This window comes from Haemaphysalis longicornis, unplaced genomic scaffold, assembly GCF_048455015.1.
Source record: "Haemaphysalis longicornis isolate Haplotype H1 unplaced genomic scaffold, Haemaphysalis longicornis Haplotype H1 scaffold_10, whole genome shotgun sequence".
Lineage (NCBI taxonomy): Eukaryota > Metazoa > Arthropoda > Arachnida > Ixodida > Ixodidae > Haemaphysalis > Haemaphysalis longicornis.
In genome coordinates this window covers 154,832,423-154,851,507 of record NW_027526204.1, presented here as the reverse complement: position 1 = coordinate 154,851,507, position 19,085 = coordinate 154,832,423, and the positions used below count along the sequence as shown (strand labels likewise).

The 19,085-nt window shown below is 49.6% G+C and overlaps 1 protein-coding gene across 1 annotated transcript; it reads right to left on the bottom strand.

The window, feature by feature from the left end:
* Nucleotides 1–18,113, bottom strand: Emc3 (ER membrane protein complex subunit 3). The gene is made up of 7 exons (XM_077691358.1): nt 17,929–18,113; nt 16,321–16,378; nt 14,444–14,642; nt 13,304–13,385; nt 4,427–4,506; nt 3,142–3,224; nt 1–473 (listed from the first exon to the last, which is right to left on the bottom strand). Exons 1-7 carry the CDS (start codon nt 18,075–18,077, stop codon nt 366–368), a joined length of 759 nt encoding a protein of 252 aa, XP_077547484.1. The 5' UTR covers nt 18,078–18,113; the 3' UTR covers nt 1–365.
* Nucleotides 18,114–19,085: the final 972 nt, after the last annotated feature.

Here is a 19,085-nt window from a genome sequence, read left to right as displayed (position 1 = left end):
TGTAGACCCGCAATTTTATATTGAACAGTACGTGCAGTACATGTTTACAAAAAGGAACACACAAGTTGCCGCTGCTCGTTGATCTCGGACTGCTGCAATGCTCACTAGGTACGTACACGAGCAGTAGCCCTTGGACGGGCTTTAATAGCATTCAGCTGTGCTCGTGGCTGCAACGCTCGGATGGAGCCATGTTGCTCTGCAGCTTAGCACGCCTCTCAGTGAGCAAGAAACCAAAAACCAGTGCCCCCAACCCAGGTGCAACGCCTGACATTATTGGTGTGAAGAAGCACATGTACAACAACACGGGCACTAACACGTCGGAGGCCCGCAACGTCTCTGCTCCCCCTCCCAAAGGCCCCCGAGGCTCAGTCGTACTTCTTGGAGGCCTTGTCAGCGGATGAGCCCAGAAGCTCTTCCTCAACGTTCTTCATGGCCCACTGGTGCTCGCAAATCTCCAGCGCCTCCCACTCGGCCTGCGTACAAACACATCTTGTTGGCCACCGAGCATGAACGTCCCTCATGAAAATCAGCGAGATCTCTAGAGAGCCCCCGGTCCATTTCCATGCAGGTGCACACGTGTACACTGGAGAGTGTTCCAAAGCTACGTACCACCACAAGTGCCAACTCATACGCTCCCTGGCTTGCTCCTTTTGAAGGTTTGTTTCTGCATTTTGGGCCCCCGAGAACGTTCTCAGAAAGAGAGTCAGGAAAACTCAAAAATTTCCAGGAAATGTCAGGAAAGCTGACTTTTCCTCTTTCTGTGCGAGTTGGACATCTAGTTACTGGTCCATCCTTTCTGTGGCCCCATTACACATCACTTTGCTTTCCTTCACTGCAGACCTTGCCCACTTGAATGAAGATGTTGAACGTTTGGAATGCTTGACAAGAAACACAACAAACTGATCCACAATGGTGTGGTTTTTGAACTTGGCAGGTTCTGGGTCATTTTCACATGCATGAGGCCCACTGCACCTTTGAACAGTGCATGGGAGTAATTTCAGATTACAAAAGAGATTCGTGTGCCTGAAGTTGGGTTTGGAGTGCAGTCGAGATGGGATCTGTGTTTTCGGCAGCCATTTGGACGGCATGTGTCGAGTGGCTCCCAACATGGCGAGTTCAAGTTAGAGAATAAGAACACTGATTATAGTTCGCTGTGTGGTAAAATCTTGCAAAGTGCCTTTTTGACCTTTGCAATTTTTTAGGCATGTCTGCACACAATCGAAAATGCAAAACGAGCATTTTTAAGCTTGCTCAACATCAGTGGGCAGGCAACGTTTAAGAAAGACTGGCTCGCACTTTAAAAGAGTAGACACAAAATTTCAAAGCTGATATAGCTATGTAAAAGGCTTCCTTTGTATATGGAGGTATCTGCCAGCACGCTTCAACAGTAACCACCACAGTGGCTCAGTGGTTAAGGCATTGGGCTGCCAAGCACGAGGTCGCGGGTTCGATTCCCGGCCGCGGCGGCCGCTTTCTGATGGAGGCAAAAAGCAAAAATGGCCGTGTGTACGAGACTTCAGCGCACATTAAAGATCCCAAGGTGGTCAAAATTGATCCGGAGCCCTCCACTATGGCGTGCCTCATCGCCTGCGTTGCATCAGCGCGTTAAACCCAACAATCAATCAATCAAGTTTCAACAGTAACTGTTCCATGTAACACAGTTTAAATTCATTTTAATCTTTGCGCACACGAGAAAGCCCAGAACGGATACCCTTTCGCAATCGGCATCAGCATGACGCCATCTACTCCTGCTGGCCCCAAACTGCCGAAGTGAGGGCCCCTGTGACGTGGCCAACGTGACGTGGCACACACAGCTCCTGCATGTGCATCACGTCACAGTTATGGGACTGACGTCATGCTGTCTACGCGTGTGGAGACGGTGGAGACGCGCGCGTCTCTACCGGCAGTGGTGCGACAAGAGCGGTGACATCACGGGCACCCTCCTGCCATGGCGGCCACCTCAGTGTTCATTTTGTTGAAACCACAACAGAATTGAATAAACGAGGCTGTAAATAGCTCTTTACAGTGTGACCGACTGTCTAATGTGCCATTCTATGATTAGAGGGCTGGTAGGCATCCATAGCGGTGGGGGAAAAAAAAAAAAAAAAACGTAATGTGAAAATTTTGTGTCAGTACTCCTTGAAGGCTTTGGCAGAAATAAGGTGATGCAAACTCTACACCCACAGTACACTGCACAGTTTCTTGCGATTAAAGAACCCCTGCAATGCTTTCTTTTTTTCATGCATATTTTGGACACTGTATGTCTGTTTTTGCTTCATGCACAGATACGGGCAAAAAGCATGATCCCGATTTATGCAGCAATAAAGAGCTTATTAAATTTTTGGTAACAACAACAACAACAACAACAACAATAATAATAATAATAATATTAATAATAATAAAAACTAGCAAACAGAGCGCTACTGCCAACTCGAAAATCGGAGAGCCACTACTCATCTGCCCCATCACCCCAAAGATGTCGTACTGTGGGACCAATGAGAGTGGCTAGAAATGTGATGTTCAGGCAGTTCCAAACCCACAGGGACCATGACTGGAAGGTCCCTTACCCCACTTCTTGATAGTGTTGTTACCATCGTAGAACTAGCATGACTCATCCAGCAAGTGTTGGCACCGTACAGGTTTTTCTCGGTTCTTGTACTGGTATTACAGTGCCCGCTTTAAATGTGATGATCCAAAGTCCTTTCCCTGTTATATCACATTACCTGGTGTGGGGTGCTAGGGATAGGACATTCAAACGACCCATCATGCTGCATCACTGCAGGGTCTTGGAAGGCGTGACTGCTCTCACAAACACTGCACGACTGCGTCAAATTACTGTTAACCACCCCAATCCTATCGCCTGGAATCTACACCAGGCCATTCTTTCTGGGTACCGATCAGATGATTTGACCACAAAGGACAGACATGGTGTTAAGAATCACCTGATAAAACAGAGGTCAAGTTTAGAAACACCAGAAGAAAAAAAAAGAAAAAAGAAACCCCCTGTGGTCAGGTTATTGAGTGTAAACAACACGGGCAGAGGAAACAATTTAGAGCTCCACTCCGATCCGCTCTCGGCATTCTCCCGCAGCTCTCCCTCTCTCTTCTCTTCCCCCCCCCCCCCCCCCCCCCCCAGCTCACCTTGAAGGCCTGCTTGGGGTCTGGAGGCATGGCCAGTGCCGCGCCCGACATCTGGTCCTGCATCACCCGCGTCTGGTCCGCAGCTGCACAGCCACACACACACACAGCCTGGTTGGTCGGGCAGCAGAGGCGGCGGCCGCACTCTACTACGCACCGCCTGTGCTCGGCGGCTGCCCCCCCGGCAGCCTGCACTGCTCCACAGTCCAACCGAGGCACTGCCCTTGGCCAAAAAGGTTTCCCTTGCGGTAGAACGCACGCAGACAACCACGGGACAGCCAGCCAGCACCCCCAGCCCAGCTGGGAAGCAGCAAAGAGACGAGGCGAGGGGCACTGCTCGGGGGGCTGTGCGCATGCACATGCTGCAGGCGACAGACAGCGGGCCACAAAAACCCCCGCCGCTGTTTCTGCCCTTGCATATGCTGAAAAAATGGCCACGTCAATGCTGTCCAGTGAACTATACAGTAGGATGGTGGGTAAGGCCCATGCGGAGGGTCGCCCCCATGGAGGTTTAGCTGGCACGGTGTCACTGGGGGCTGGGATCTCTCATGGGGACGCACAGAACATTTGGGGAACAGAACCGAGGCGTTTTCGCATATGTGGCAAACACAGCAGTATGCACTCAGCATAGCCGTGACAATACTCGGGGCACCCACCGAAGCAACCATTGGTGCTTCAGTAGAAAAGTAATGTTCTCCTTCCGCCTTGCCTCGTTCACATCCAACTCGTACGTACTTTATGTGAGGGGTGAATGCTGGTACACACGTGAGCCGGGCGGGTTCCGTCCCTTTCACAGAGCCAGCCAGAGAAAACGTGCCTGCTAGGAGCCTCTGCTAATTTCACCCACCAACGCTGGGCTCGACCACTTTATCGAGGGAAGCACACATGCTCGTTAAAGAGAGCCTGTATCTACGAGATACCCTGCCACTCGTAGCCACACTATAGAGGCTTACAGAAAGGCCCAAAGATTCCCAACACCTTCTGCTGTGTCAGGTACTCTACAGCTACCAGGGACTGAGAGCCGCAAGTTTGGTCGTTGGTTCAGAGGGAGGCCAGGTCGCGCTGCCCCAACCAAGCCGTGCCAACTGCCCAAACCAAGTCATTTCAGGCAAGCCAAGACTCGCTCAACATGAGGGGAAAAGAGGGAGTGAGTCCACCCAGGCACCCCATGCCTGCTACCTGGCCCTCACAGTCGGCGCTCGTCCAAACAGCCAGGCTCAGGCACACCACCCCCGTCCTTTACAAGGCAAACACTGCCGCGGCTGAGCTGCCTGGCGGAGCCACTCACCGTTGTTCTCTCCCAGCACCAAGGCGTAGATGCTGCGCAGCCCAAAGACATTCAGAAAGTACCACGACGCTGAGCTCACCCTGCAAGGCAATGATCAGCTCCAATCAGTTTCCGGGCCCCACAAGAGACAACAGCGGACCATTTCCTGGTCTCTGTGACAAAAGCTGGCGTCCATGTTAGCCAGGAAGCATGCATTATCGCAACTGCCACCCTGATGCCTTTTCCATCGAGAGAAGCAGCTTCCTAAGCCTTTGGAACAAAGAATTGCTTCCCTCATGGTAGCCCAGAGACTAGGAAGAGTGCTGAAACAAGGCGCTGGTGCCTGTAAAGGCACATTTATGCTGCCAAAGCGGTTGGGCAAACTTTGCCAACATGAGTGAAACGTACTTTTAAAGGCCCCGATCACTCCTTGCCAACAACTGCTGCCAAAAAAACGTGCCATCGCTCACCCACATGCAGCAGCAGTTTGTGTGCCACAAGTCAGGAAATGCAGGTCACGTTTTGAAAATATGCCAGGCAAATTTCTACCATCCGATGCTCAGTTTCACAAGGCACGGCTTTCAAAGGGGACAAAGAACACCTATCCAGGAAGAGAACACCGATCCAGGGCCAGCCACAAGATGCTTTGCCACATTGAATGATGCCGGTTTACAATGAACTGTCTCCAGCTTGTGTGTGCGGTGAAAGGACACACCGGCCCATTTGTGGACATGGAAGACGTTAAAGTGTTTCAGCCAATGAGCAATGCAGAAGAGACCAGGCAAGACAGCGTAAAAGGCTACCTTCTGCAAACAAACTGACGAGCAGAACACACCACTGTTGGGCTAGGTGCACATTTTTCGCGCCCTTCTTGGCCTACATAACGTCTTCACTGTTATGTGCTCACTGCACAGGTGTTTGAAAAAAGTTTTGACTCGTTTACCCTCCCCAGACCCTGAAATGAAGCAAGCTCTATCTATACACGTGAAGCACGCCGGCACACTAGCTTCCAATCCCATACACTTTACCAGCCACAGCCTGTCACTTGGCTGGCCCAACGTTTTCGATGCTGGTGGAGGGGAGTGGGGACTTTTCGTGTTTTATGCGAAAGCAAAGGTGGCTGACGATCAGTGGCAACGAAAATTCCCATTGGCTATGAGGGCAGGTATGCACCCAACTGGATCCAAATGCTGGTACAGTCTACGCTCGCTACAGCAGATCCGGCAACAACAGACTTTCGGTTACAACAGACCATTTCTGTTAGCTTGTCTGGTCCCCATGCATTTTAAACGGAGTCCACTCCGCTCATAACGGACCCGGCTAGAGCAGACTATCGGCTACAACAGACTAAATTTTAGGTGAAAATTGTTTCGACTGAATAATTACCGTAATTACCCGATTCTAACGCGCCCCCGATTCTAACGCGCACCCGATTTTCCAGGCAAAAAACCGAAAAAACTTGCACCTGCGATTGTTACGCGCAAGGAACTTTGTGAGCAAGAAAAATGAATGCGAGAGAAACGGGTGATTTATTTCCCGAAGTACTCTCACTCATCTCACTCCTCGTCGCTCTCCGAGAGCTGCTTGTCGCCTTCCGGTGACCGCAACATCTCGTCATCGGTGCCGTCAAGTGCGTTCGCGATGCCACACTGCTGAACGAACGTTCAACCATGTTCGATGGGATCGTGGCCCACGCCTCGCACGCCCATCCCGTGAGCTTCGCCAGAGGCATACGCTTTAGCCAACCGCTCGTTGTGAACGCGTGGGAGCCGCTCGTAAGCCGCGGAAGCGGCGTACCTTCGTTGCCGCTGCTGCCATTGCTGTTATCAAGCACGCAATTGGAATAATTTGACGATTTGTGTGAACGACGACAGAAAATTCACTGCGCCTAGATCCGAAAAATTGTTGCTAAAAGCTTTGGCGCCATCTTGAGATGGCGAAGGCGATGGGTGGAACGAAATTTCAGCTGTTTCGGCAGTTTCGGTTTCGCATCCGATTCTAACGCGCATGCAATTTTTCGGCCTATTTTTGCGGAAAAAAGGTGCGCGTTAGAATCGGGTAAGTACGGTATAGAGGACTTCCGCGGGGCCGGCATCCGATATGCTTTTTCTTTGTTTAGTTTGGCAAGAAAACTTATGTCTGGCAACATTGCTAACAGCCGGGTGGCTAGAACACTCACTCACCATGTGGCTAGGACACTCACAGCCAGGCGCGTAGCCAGGAATTTTTTTCGGGGGGGAGGGGCCGCGGTCGACCAAAAGATGGGACGGCGAAATATGCAGTCAAGGCTTATTGCGCGTTGTTTTTCAAATGAAGCTTGAAATAACCGACTTTAACATGCAATTTGTTTATGCTGAACACTAACAGTAAAGCCCACCTTAAGGAGCTTAGATGATGATGATGACCTAAATTTCCGTTCGCCTGTCTATGGGTAGGCCACGGGTGATTCGTTCGTTCGTATAGCAGGCGGTTATGTGGGCACGCACTCGTGAGCGTGATCATGAGTGTGCTCGTGAGTGGCGCGCGGGCCCCTAAGTTCGTCAGGCGGAAGTGGAAGCCAACACTGGGTGTTTACTATCAAGATTCGCATTTTAGATTTTCCTTTAGGAAAGGGACTAATATATTTTCTTATCAGCTATGAAGTACAGTCGAGCACGATTTGAAGGTTACCGAGCCAGCATCAACCGGCCACGCATGCCACCGTCCTACGGTTTCGTTTTGGAACCATGAAAATCAAGATTTCGCACTCTTCGCCCCCTTGTTGACTGTTCCATGCTACAACAATGGCCCGCACGACTGACTTGCCACCCTTTGGGTTTCAGGCTTTACATTCGTTGTTAGCAAGCACAGACTTGGTGGCCTTTTATCTACGCCGACGATAACGAAACTTGCATGGAAGATTTGCTAAAGCTGGTGTTCTGTCTGCTTCATTTGAAAGAGTAGCTTTCCCGCGATAAACTTCGAATCGCAGTGGACTGTACGTGCGGCACATTTGTATATTATGGCGGTGAACCTAGAAAAAGTGCGTCTCCGTCCTTAAGTAATCGCCTTTTTGTTATTTTTTGTGCTAGTAACGTGAATAGTAAACTTACGCTTAGCGGAACACCTTATTGCACTGCTGTTGAATGTTGAGCTTGTTGCACGTTTCTTAAATTTCATTCTATTTCTATCCGTTAAATCGAACAGACATGGCTTGAGTAAAATTCCGGTTAACTCTTTCGGGACCGCTCCATAGGCCATCGATCACATAAGATCGATGGTTTCGCGAGCCTGCAGAATACAAATTTTCGCTCGATGGAACACCTAGCGACATCTAGGAGATAGTTTGAAAACTGGAGTTTTCTCTTTTGTGAAGTTTCTTTTTTTATCGCCAGGCGGCAACGCGTCAGATATTTTATTCTGACGGGCAGTGGTTTCGAATGTAAACAAACATGGCGTCATACTCGTGCGAGCGCGATAAGAAATCCGCCTCGTCTCAGCTCGCATATCTTCGCCTTCTACTGTGGATTTTAACGATGAGAGTGGCAGTGAAGAGTCGAAATGCGGCTTTAGAGATCGGATTTCAGCTCCAGTGAGGATTCGGGTGTCGATCAGCCTGGAACATCAAATCGCGCTCAAAGGTGGGTGTTGGTTTCGGTTTCAATTGGCTCTGGAGTAGGTATGTGCGCTCGAACTATGTTCTGGCTGATTTATATTTATTCGCTAGGGTGTTAACTACCTATGGTGGTGATCTCCTGCCACCAGCGCAGAAACGGATCAAGTTTTCGCCGAGACAAGAGCCCGGCGTGTACCTGGGCGACGACGTAGCCATGGCCCTAGTGCCAAAGAGATCACACACAAAACAAAAAACCAGTTACACCTAGCCGCATCAAACTTTTTCAATGAAGAAACAAAGCATTGTGTTAGATTTTGTATATCCTGAAATAATTTTATTCTTTTTTAATATTTTTATATTTACGCTTTTTTCTATCTTTTTCTGTAGTTTTTTTACAAAGTTCTTAGTTTCAGATTTTTTCATGGTTCTATCGTCAGTGTTGAAGTAAAACTTGGTATTGTATGTAAAAGAACATATAATTAGCTGCATTTTGGTATATGCTAAGGCAGGATGGTGCCTTTGCTTTATGTAAAAAAAAATTTGTACCGAGTTCATCACTTTTTCCGGCGGTCCCGAAAGAGTTAGCAAATACAGAATGCCGATTCTAACCAAGAGGGAAACAATGGAACGGTGCCAAAAAGACAAAGCTCAACAATAAAGAGAATAAAGAAAATAAAGAAAGAGAATAAAGAAAAGACAAAGCTCCGCAATAAAGGAAACAATGGAATAGTGCCAGAAAGACAAAGCTCCGCAATTAAGAGAATTGTAGTTTTGTTGATGTGGAGGAAATACACGATGGGCAGCGCAATGCTTTTCATACAGCAGAAATTATAGAACTCCAATAGTCAATGAAATGACAAGTCGGTAGAAAAATAAACGTATCAAAGATTGATAGTTGACTGAACAAAATACATTGGCATGCTATGCTCTGTCATGTGATTATACTTTGTACCAGTGTAAAGACAAGGAATGACACGCTGAAGTCCAGACCATAATGTATGTTTATATGAGGCCTTTCGTGCTGTTCTGCTGTTTCCCGGCCTTGCTGTTCAGCCAGCGAAACTGCGGGACTGGCTCAATCGGCTAGCGGCCGGTTCCCGGCACTGCAGCCGGGCTGTATATATTGACATGTACAGCATCTGGAGCGGGCACAGGGACCAGACGTTGACATAGCCCTTGTTTTCGGCTTTATATGAGCAAGAATGTCCTTAAAACTGCACGTTCTGCATCTGCAGGCGACGTCAGGCGGTTCTTCAGGCTACTTAAACCGCACCCCAGCCTGGCACGGGCCCGGTGTGCCCCCCCCCCTATCTAGGCTACGCCCCTGCTCACAGCATTGCCTAGTGAGGTAGTTCGCCCCTTTCAAAGGGAAAAGCCTTAAAGGGACCCTGAAACACTTACCATCGAGTACTAGAAATATATTTTGGGGTAAAATGTCTATTGTCCCAGCAATATCCACCCGCAAGAATTATGAAAATCCGTTCACTATCACCGAAACTACGCGCGATGAGAAATCGCGCATAATCGTTCCTTCTCAACTCGACCGCGGCCAATGTAACGAAAGCTGCGCGCTCTCTCCCGGAGAGGGGGGCAGCTCGCGGTGTTCTCTTCGGCGGCCTTCGATATATCACAGGCCGGGGAGTTTTCTCCTTTCCTCCGCAACGTGGAGGGGCCTATTTCCGGTCCGGTGCCACAAAAAAGCAGGCATGGGTACCTGCTCGCAAGCGCGTGCTCGGGCGGGTAGGGCGTTTTTGAAGCAATAAACGTTTTTTGTCGAGTGTTCCTGTTGAAAGGGAAGTATTGAGCTCATCACTCAAACTATGCTCGCATTCAAAACACAAAAGAAATGGCAAAACTGTGCCTACAGGTTCAGGCATAGATGAGGCTCGTACACAGCGCTGACGACAGCGGAAATGGGAGAAATTATCCGCGAAATTGACCAGTGACAGCCGATCGGACAGCCATGGACTCAGTGACGTTGCTTAGGCCATGCCAGGGGTGCATAATGAGGAGAACTGAAGAGAGCGCGGTTGGTTTTTCCGTGTCTTTCACAGCGATTTGCACGCTCACCGCTTCACGTGCACGTGTAATATTTGGCTCAGGTATTCCTGGCAGTGTAATCTAAACATCGCGCAGGTTCACTTGCGCTGCTCAAAGAGTGTTGCAGGGTCCCCTTAAATCCATTTTCGTATCCGGGTCGTTGGTGCAGCCAAGCCAAGCCACTGACTTTTTTTTCGTGCGACCAGCGGCATGGGCGGCAGGGAAACTGATTTCACTGTTGGATATACCAAGCGTAATTAACGCTGTCGAACATGGGAAAGACAGGCCGACATCACTAGAAGTACAGGCCTGTCTAAGCAGACAGTCCCCTCTACCGTCAAAAACAAGGCCACTGCCGATAAGCGCAACTCCGGTGAGATTAAAAACAGCGCTATTGAATACGCAAAGTGGTGCACCCAGAGGTGAGTCTGCCCTCGTCAGTTTTTTTTTATGTAATAAAAAACTCGGGTTCAGAGGAGTTCAGTCTTTATTATTCCCACGCATGCATTGCTCGTGTTCTGTTCAATAAAAAAGGTGAGAAATACCCCAAGTAGGGGGTTGGTTCCCATCCATTGTGTGCAATCTGCCAGTAACCGTGCGCAGTCCAACTGGTCTAACTTTCGATTTCACAGCTGCCCGTCATCAGATTATTTCATATTAGCTGTTTCAATGACCAGACGAAAATCGTTAAAATGTGGAAGCTGCCTTGGGGGAAGGCAGCGATTCAATTTGTTTGATGAACGGTTTCGGGAAGGACGGGAAAACCTGCAACGTCGTGAAGGGATTAAAAAAGCCTAGCTAATTCTAATGGCCACGACTGATGTTTTATAGCTGGTTAATAATTGCGCCTAGTTATATTCTTGCTTTATTTGCTCAGCTTATCATGCGTCCTTACACACTTGACCACATGTTCTAGGCCTTTTCCAAGTGCCGGTACTAAGCTTTGGAAACGGTTGTTACGCGATTCTTTGCCCTTGCGCAAACACTGTGCAGAGGTGCTGCAGGCGGGTAGAAAGAACAAAGTGCATGTACTATGCATATGCAATATCGGTCAAAGTACCCACTTTAAAGCTTATAACCCCCCCCCCCCCCCCCCCCCCCTTCACCCCTGTCGGATGCTGCATACTTCGGCTACAGCGGACATTTTTTTCTGGATTAAGAGGGTCTGTTGGTTGTAACAGGTGTAGACTGTATGCACCTGTCTTTTGTTGGCAGAGTAATCAACAAACCCACTTCTACGCTAACTTTAAAGGGGCCCTGAAAGGCGTTTTGAGCACACTAAATTGACTAGCGCAATCGTTAGATTGGATCGTCAACATCATGTGTGCCAAGTATTACTCTTTTACGCGCAGCGGAAAGCTCACACTTTTGTTGCAAAGTTTGTCGCTTTTTTCTCACCCTTCCCTTCGTGTTTTTGGACGCCGCCATCTTTACATGTCTACGTCCTCAATTCCCAGATGTTCGTCATGAGCTAGACATCCTGCTATTGGGCGGCATTTTCACGCACTTCCGGCAAAGAGATGAGTCGTCTGCTCAGCGTCGGCTCGCCGGTTGATCTGCCAGCGCAGTGCCGGAGTGCTTGGACATTTTACGACAAACGAAACAAGTGTAAACAAACGCTTAACCATTTGTATTGAATGCAACAGGGCCATAACACGACATGAATATTCTCTTACTTGAGTACGTTCCATAAAGAAAGCGTTGAAGCCCCGTGGCACTTCTTTCTTGCAATCGCAGAGAACGCCCTGAGCCGAATGCCCGGGTTTGACGCACACATTTTATTCAACTTCCAAACAATCCAGAGATGCGTTTCGAACGAACACAACGTCACAACATGCGTTGCAAGTCCGAACCGCGATTTACAGACGATGGGTTGCCTCCTCCTACCCCTCGTAAATTCGGCACTCACCTCGCGTGCGGTTTGCAGGGACGAACAGCAAGTCACTAACTCTGGCGCACAAGCCGAGATGGCTTTTAGCCACGCACATTGCACATACCCCATGCGAGGTTGAGTCGTACGCCGCTTGAGAAAGATAATCCAGACCATGGGAAGCACTATCCACCCGCAGAAGCACAACGTCGCATTTCATCGCGAAACAAAGGCGTCCACAACACACACACCATCGCCTCCTGTAATGCCAAACGCATCTCGCACTTCCAAACGGGAGTGGGTAGTATGCCTGCAGTGCCCATATGCCGCGAGATGGGGCCCCAAGCTGAACCGGGATCACGCAACCGTAACTGACTTCTAGAGCGGTTTGTGCCTTGTTGCCAGGGCAACCGATGTTTGATATTGTCAAAGAAATGGTGCTCGCTCCAGCGCTAGAAAGCTGAGAGCCGCAGCGGAGCATGTTTTGCCAAAGTTGCCGCTCTCCACCACGCGTCGCCCCAAGCTGAACTGGCGTTTTGTGCACGGGTTCTGTATCGGTTCAAAATGCCTTTTTCACATTGCGCCGGCAGGAATTACCACCGCCGCAAAATAAGACCCGGCACCAGCGGGCCACATCTGATACGGCGCTTTTTGGATAAGCAATGCGCTGTGCATCCAAGGGAGCGAGTGCAGGATCCTCCCCGTGCGGCTGCGAGTTCGCCGCCGATAAAAAGTCGCGTGCCGCCGATAGCAAAGTTCTGCAGCAACGTACACCGCGAAAGGGCAAGGCCAGGCCGCCGCACACATGGGGCCAGATTTTTCGTTCGCTTTTCCAGCCTTGAGCGGAGCGCGGGATTCATGGTGTCAACAAAGCGTGCCCGTAGCAGACGGCTGTTTGAGCAGCGCAATAGCGGAAGTACGTCACCGCCGAGGAGCGCAGCATCATGGGAGGGAAGGCTCGCTCGCCGTCAACAGCGGAGAGTAAGTTAAAAGGAGGAGGAAACGCGGCGCGACTATAATGCGCGGTTTTTGATTTACGATTTCTCAGCTAATACTCATCGCTTCAACAACATTCTTGCGGGAGGAGATTGCTGATACATTGCTTTATTTGGTTACATGTACATCCACGCATAGGCGGAAGGTGTTTCAGGACCCCTTTAAGTTCATCCGCACTCACCTGACTTAAAGCTCATCCCGTTAATTTAACCCACCTATGCTAAACTGACATCCATCTGCAGTCTGGCACTCAAGGTTTAGTCGCACATTACTTGATGGGAAAAAAAGAAAGTTCCAATACATTAGGCAGACAGTGTGTAAAAATAAAAACAAGGCATGAACAGCAGCGAAAGAAGCCCGAGAGCAGGGTGGGCCACCAGAGCCAGGAGGCACTCACCAGGAGGCATCCAGAGACATGAGCTCAATGCCTCGCTGTAGCATGGGCTTGAAGCGCAGCGTCAGCGGGAACGGCACCTTAGCTGCAATCAGGCACAGAGGGCGCTCATCACCAGGCGGCAGCAGCACAGCACAGCCGCAAAACACTCTCGCTTATGCCCCGTGAACTTGGCTCCGCTGGGAGCCCATATTCATCACGGCACCAGTGTCGCACACTGCAGCTCGTCCAAGAAAGCACACCCCTCCCAAAATCCCTACCTCATTTCCTCAACCACAAAAGCTGCAGCTGCAAGTGCAAATATAATGCCCAGTCACCATATATCAGTTTAGACAAGGACAGCGTTTCAAACCGGTCCACAACACCACCAGCTATTTGCTGTTGAGCATGGAAATTTCAGGGGAACAGTGGTGGTACCAACTGAAAGACTTTCGTGGGCGATATTTTTGCAAAAAACTTATGCGAGACTGCTATGGAAGAAGCCTCTTACTGGACCATTTTTGTTGCATGACAGCTCTTCCTTCAAGGCTTGCCAGCCTCAATTTTAGCGTCTCGATCATCATTCTGCCTCCAGGGCTGCAATCACAAGCCCAAACACAATAATGAATTGCACTTGTCGGTTAATAAATAGATTAACCTCATGGAATTGAAGTACTAGGCTGAATTTTCTTCAGTTTCCTTTCTTTTTCCTGTAACGGGAAGTCTACGTGGACATTTATCGTCTTGGATTCTTACAGGCCAAGCGAGTCGCTGCTAAGTGCTCAGCTTTCGCCATACCCCTCGACTACACATTTTAATTTATTCACTGCTATTTTAAATGAATAAATACTCAAAAAAGTCCGAAAGTGCTGCGAACCTCAAAACATTCGCACTGCGATCACCGACCACACCAACACAGTTGATCTGGCATCATGAATTGCACACTGGTTATCTATGGGTTGACCACGGTACGAAATTTGAGCTACCGGGAGCAGTCACTTGGCCTAGATGTGAAGGCCATCCCGAATGGCTCCCAAGCCGCACATCATAACCCCTTGAGCAGAGGCAACAACACCGCAAGAGCATGCCGCCTAATCCAGTGGTGGGGCAAGCAGTGCTCGGTCCCTGCCCGTGCAACCAGGAAGGGAAGCGGAGGTGCCTCACTGGTGACAAACCCCGAGAAGGTCCAGTTGATCCAGCCCCCGATGACGATCATGGGCAGCACGTTGGTCAGGTTCCCCTTGAGCATGTCGGTCATGACCGAGGGGTCAGTCATGGGGTTCTGCATGACGGGCGTCCGCTTCTGCGTCTTGAAGTACCCGCTCTCCTCGTTGTTGAAGAAGTTCTTGCGCATCAGGAAGCTCTGCATTGTCACAGGCCCCATCCCGACAGCCCATCGAGCTTCTGTTTCAAGCGCTGCACTGACGGTTTCACACAAGCTGCCACGTCAAAGGGGCTCCAACGACAACTCGTCCTCCAGCAGTAATTATTTTCAAGCAAAAGATGCCTCAACTTCCAAGAAATCCTTCATCATTTCCCTTTCACCCCCTTTCCTTTCCCTCACAGATACTAAACGACGCAAACATCTGGCTTCCGTTTGCATCACAACAAACTGCAAGCAAGCGAGGCAGCAGTGTGCTATAGTGGCAACTTAAGCACGTGTTTGCACAAAACTAGTTGGGCTCTCCCAAACTCCCATGTCTTTGCTGCTGCATGCCAAAAAGCAAAAGCTTTCACCACGAGGTCTGTCATAATGTTTGGTGCTTGATGGAGAAGAGCATGAAATTTTTTGCACCTGCGAAAGTTGGATGCTGTGTACGACAAGCAGATTCTTGCCACACCCTACCCTGCTCACACCACGAGACACCTCACCCGATGCCAAAAGAGCCATTCCATGCGAAATTTCCCAAGTGGAAAGAAAGGAACCAATTGCCGGAAGACAATATGCACGTTTAATGGCCGTTCCTTCAATACGTAGTGGATCCTCTGATTCAGAAATGGTCTGGGTTTGCTAATCCTGTGCCTTGTTGCAGGGGGCGTCAGTAACCAGTCTGCATGAATCCCTCATTTTAGCCAAAATTAACATTTGCAAGGTGTTTCTACTACAACAGAAACCAACTGCCGTAGAGGTCACAGCAAAAGTGGTCATGTACACAGGGCTGCGCAGGTGTCATACCATTTCTGGCTGAGCACAATTGCACGTCACAGTGAAATTGGAACCACACTATTGCCTTTTGTCAGTGTTGCTGCATAGTCTATTTGCTTGGCTCAAAGCCTAAGCTTTGTTTTGTTTATCCCCATTTAAACATAATCCCATATAAAGCTTCTACTTATACCCTTATAAACTTGGAGAAGGTGTACGAAAGCCTGCGGCAGTGATACCAGTCCTAATGTATGCGTCACTTTCTACCTTACTTCAGACACACTGCACACAAGAGTTGTATATTTGTTTCCTCAGTGAGCTGATCCATCAGTACAGACAGACTCCCATTGTCTTCTGTGTCTAAGCAGTATCTCCCTGCTATGTTCTCCCATTTTAACAGCGACTACAACAAGACAGCAGATAGTTCGTACTAGGGCTGCACATCTCTTTTCGTTTGTGTTGCGACTTTCGGACCAGTGATGGAACTGGAATCTCGCACTGCAGAGCAGGATAAAATAGCAGGAGTAGTCATAGGAGCCTTGTGGACGTGCTGCAGCAACAGCCCCGAGAGGGGACCAAGAGGAGCGCTTGCACTTCAGTTTCTGCTACGCAAATGCCTATCCTCCTCCACACGTCACCTGCCCCCCACATTGGTCACAACTGCTTGCATATGAATGTGTGCATCCCTGGCCCCACTGTTCTTACCCATTTCTCCCGAAAAGCCCTGACTATTTCCGCGAACAATGCTCAAAAGGGGGCCCCAGTGCGCCGGTGCACAGAGCAACAGGAACCACTGAGCCCAAGGCCCCTTGACCAAGTGAGTGCTCACAAGAGCCCATATTCCTGGCACAATCTTTCGTGGACACACAACAAGTTACAGAGTGTGGCAAAAAAGTACCTGCTTCGGAATGTATTTCCCATTCTCTCGTAGGAACCTGCTGCGGATCAGGGCTTGGCTGGAAAGGGGGCAAAACAACGAGCAGCAATAAAATGTCAGCAGCCGAAGCATGCAACTCACCTCAGTGCCTTCACAAGCAGCTGCTGCTGCGACACCACCTGCGCGTCATCTGCACACCTGTTCATTTGGCCCCGCGAGCCGACAGAACATCGTCCGGTCTCTACACAAAGACCGGATGGCGTCCTGTTCTTAGTGCCCCACCAACGACATCACAGGCACGGTCCTTCTGAGTAAAACGAGGACGCAAGCTCCCTTAATGAGCATGGGACAGTGGCTGCCCTCATTCAACCCCTTGTCCACTGCCCACCTCACCACGAACTATTTAGGTCCCCCACAGGACGAGGCCTCTCCCACTGACCTCCAGCCGCTCCTGTCCTGCGCTGCTCGAGTTAATGGCCTTCCTCTTGTAGCCCGTTTCACAGTGCCTGTTTTGGTTAAACGAGTGTTCAATTACTTCCGTCCTGTCCCGCTATATCTACTTCGATTAAAAGTTACCCTTGCAGCACAGCTTCCTCTGCCTCTTTCTGCACCACTCCCGAAGAACCACTCTGCCTGTGATCATCCCGTACTGCAGCGAGCACTGCATCCTTTTACTGCGCGTGTGTAGTACTGGCACAAGGCCAAGGTGCCAAAGGGTGCCAAAGGGTGCCGAAAGCCAAGGCCAGCAAAGGGGGCAGGTGAAGACACCGTGGCAGCTTTGTGCTGGCCACTTTGGCAATTCATCCTCACACACGGCGCAAAATTTACCCCGCAACGAAGTTACGAAATCGGAAGGCATGCACATGTCTGTGCTTTTACGCACGGGGGGAAAGCCCCCCTGGTGAAGAACAATTTTGCTTTTTTGCCTGCTTGTAAACGTACTGCCACTTATACTGCCCCTTGCCATTTCGTTCAAACACACCCTGTAATCAGAATAGCGCCACTCGTATTAATTAGTTTTCTATTCCATTCAATGCAGCTGCTATGGCCACTGCTGATTGTCTGTCCTTTACATAAAATGCTGTTTCACCCCCCCAAGGATTGAGCTGGTGAGAAGACCAGCTTGATTACTTCAATCAATGTTTCAGCCAAGGAAAGGGCAATCTATGCAAAAACATCACTGAAGCAACATCGCATGAAAAGAGCAGCTTACACCCAGGTTATCAATGCAAAGGTCCTTCACTACAAAAAAAAAAAAAAAAAAAAAACAATATTATACCCTCTAATTTGTTCTGAGGTTCAGCAAACGACACATGGTCACGCGCAAGCGACAATGAGGCATTACTATAAAAAGGCGTTTTTACACACTACTACACTAAGTGGTTCGGTAAGGAAAAGGAAAGGAAATGCATTGGGGATATTGAGCCTATCTGGGGGCTCAGGGGCATACCGAGTGCAGGGGGATGAAAGAGATAGGGAAGGGGAAGGAAAGAGAGAAGGAGAACAAAAAAAGAGGAAGGTGCAGGCTCGATGCAAACGACGTTTTTACACACGGGCCCACAAAAACAGCACATAGCTACCGATACATTTCCGTGCTGCCCGTCGCCCCCTTTCTGTTTCGTCACTCACCTATCCTGGACTTGTTGCAGCTCGACTTTCTTGGTAGACGAAATTAGAATAGACACATAGTGTCTCACTATACCGATCAGAAACGTAATCACTACTATGGGCAGGAAAACCCATATTCTGATGTCAGGATCGAGCAACAACTCCGCCATGTCTGCTGCAATTTGACTGACTTCAGCTTGGGCTTCGGCTCCGCGTGGCCCGCTTCAATTCTTATTCGCATTAAAGGTGTTGTGCCACCAAATTTTAAGTCTGTAAAAAGCCTGCTGTAGGCTTCCTCTGCATGCAACGACCCTCAACACGAAGTGCTGGGTACAGCAAGCGCTTAATATATATTTTAATTCGCTTCTAAAAATTACCTAAATGCTCTTCTGGAAATCGGGACCCATCGCTAGCGCCACTAACCATGACGTCAGTGAATTGCCAGCGCCGCAAAGTTTGTGACGTCATACAACGCTAGCGACTCGGGCGACGTGAACGTGAACTCCAGTTACCACAGTTTGTTTGGTCGCTTGGTCGTATCGACACACTATACCGATACGACGGCGACGACGACGCGACGCCGGCGAGTCGTTAAAACATCGGCCGACTGCCGAATTGCCAGACCGCGTTGTCACACCACGCCGACGGCGACACAAACACGTCGGCCGATGGAAAGTCGCCATAGTGTGACTGACTCGCCGACCGAAGACGCCAACAAAACCGGTCGCCTGACTGGTCGCACGACGCGTCGTCAATCGACCGAGAAGCGAGAACTGCGCCCCGACAACATTCGTGCCGCAATGAACGCGGCTCTATTTTGTTAGTTTCTGTAGGGTAATAAGCTCAGTAAGTTCCATGAAGCCCATACAACTCAACACTAGCGCTAATGCGATCCGTATTTTGGCGTTCGACGTGCTCTTCGGCGACGCCGCTACCCCGCAAATGTGTGTGCGATCGGCTCGCCTGTAGAAAATATAAGGTCAGTTTCGTGCAGAAGAACAGTTACGTAGGGTAATTTGGGTAATAAGGGATCAGTATCGGCAAAGGTTTTTAACGTAAAACCAAAGTACGGCAAGCACTATCCCTTCAGTGCAAAATCGCAGTCGCAGCCGGGCACACTTATTTTGCGAGCGCTTTCGCAGAAGAGCAGAGTTGATGGCGATAAGCTGTCGCGGGGG

Excerpts from the sequence above, each read along its gene's own strand:
- Emc3 (XM_077691358.1), bottom strand. The coding sequence starts at position 18,077 with ATGGCGGAGTTGTTGCTCGATCCTGACATCAGAATATGGGTTTTCCTG. Across the intron at positions 16,379-17,928 it reads CTGCAACAAGTCCAGGATAG|CCAAGCCCTGATCCGCAGCA; the intron begins GTGAGTGACGAA and ends CCCCCTTTCCAG. Across the intron at positions 4,507-13,303 it reads ATGTCTCTGGATGCCTCCTG|GGTGAGCTCAGCGTCGTGGT; the intron begins GTGAGTGCCTCC and ends ATTGCCTTGCAG.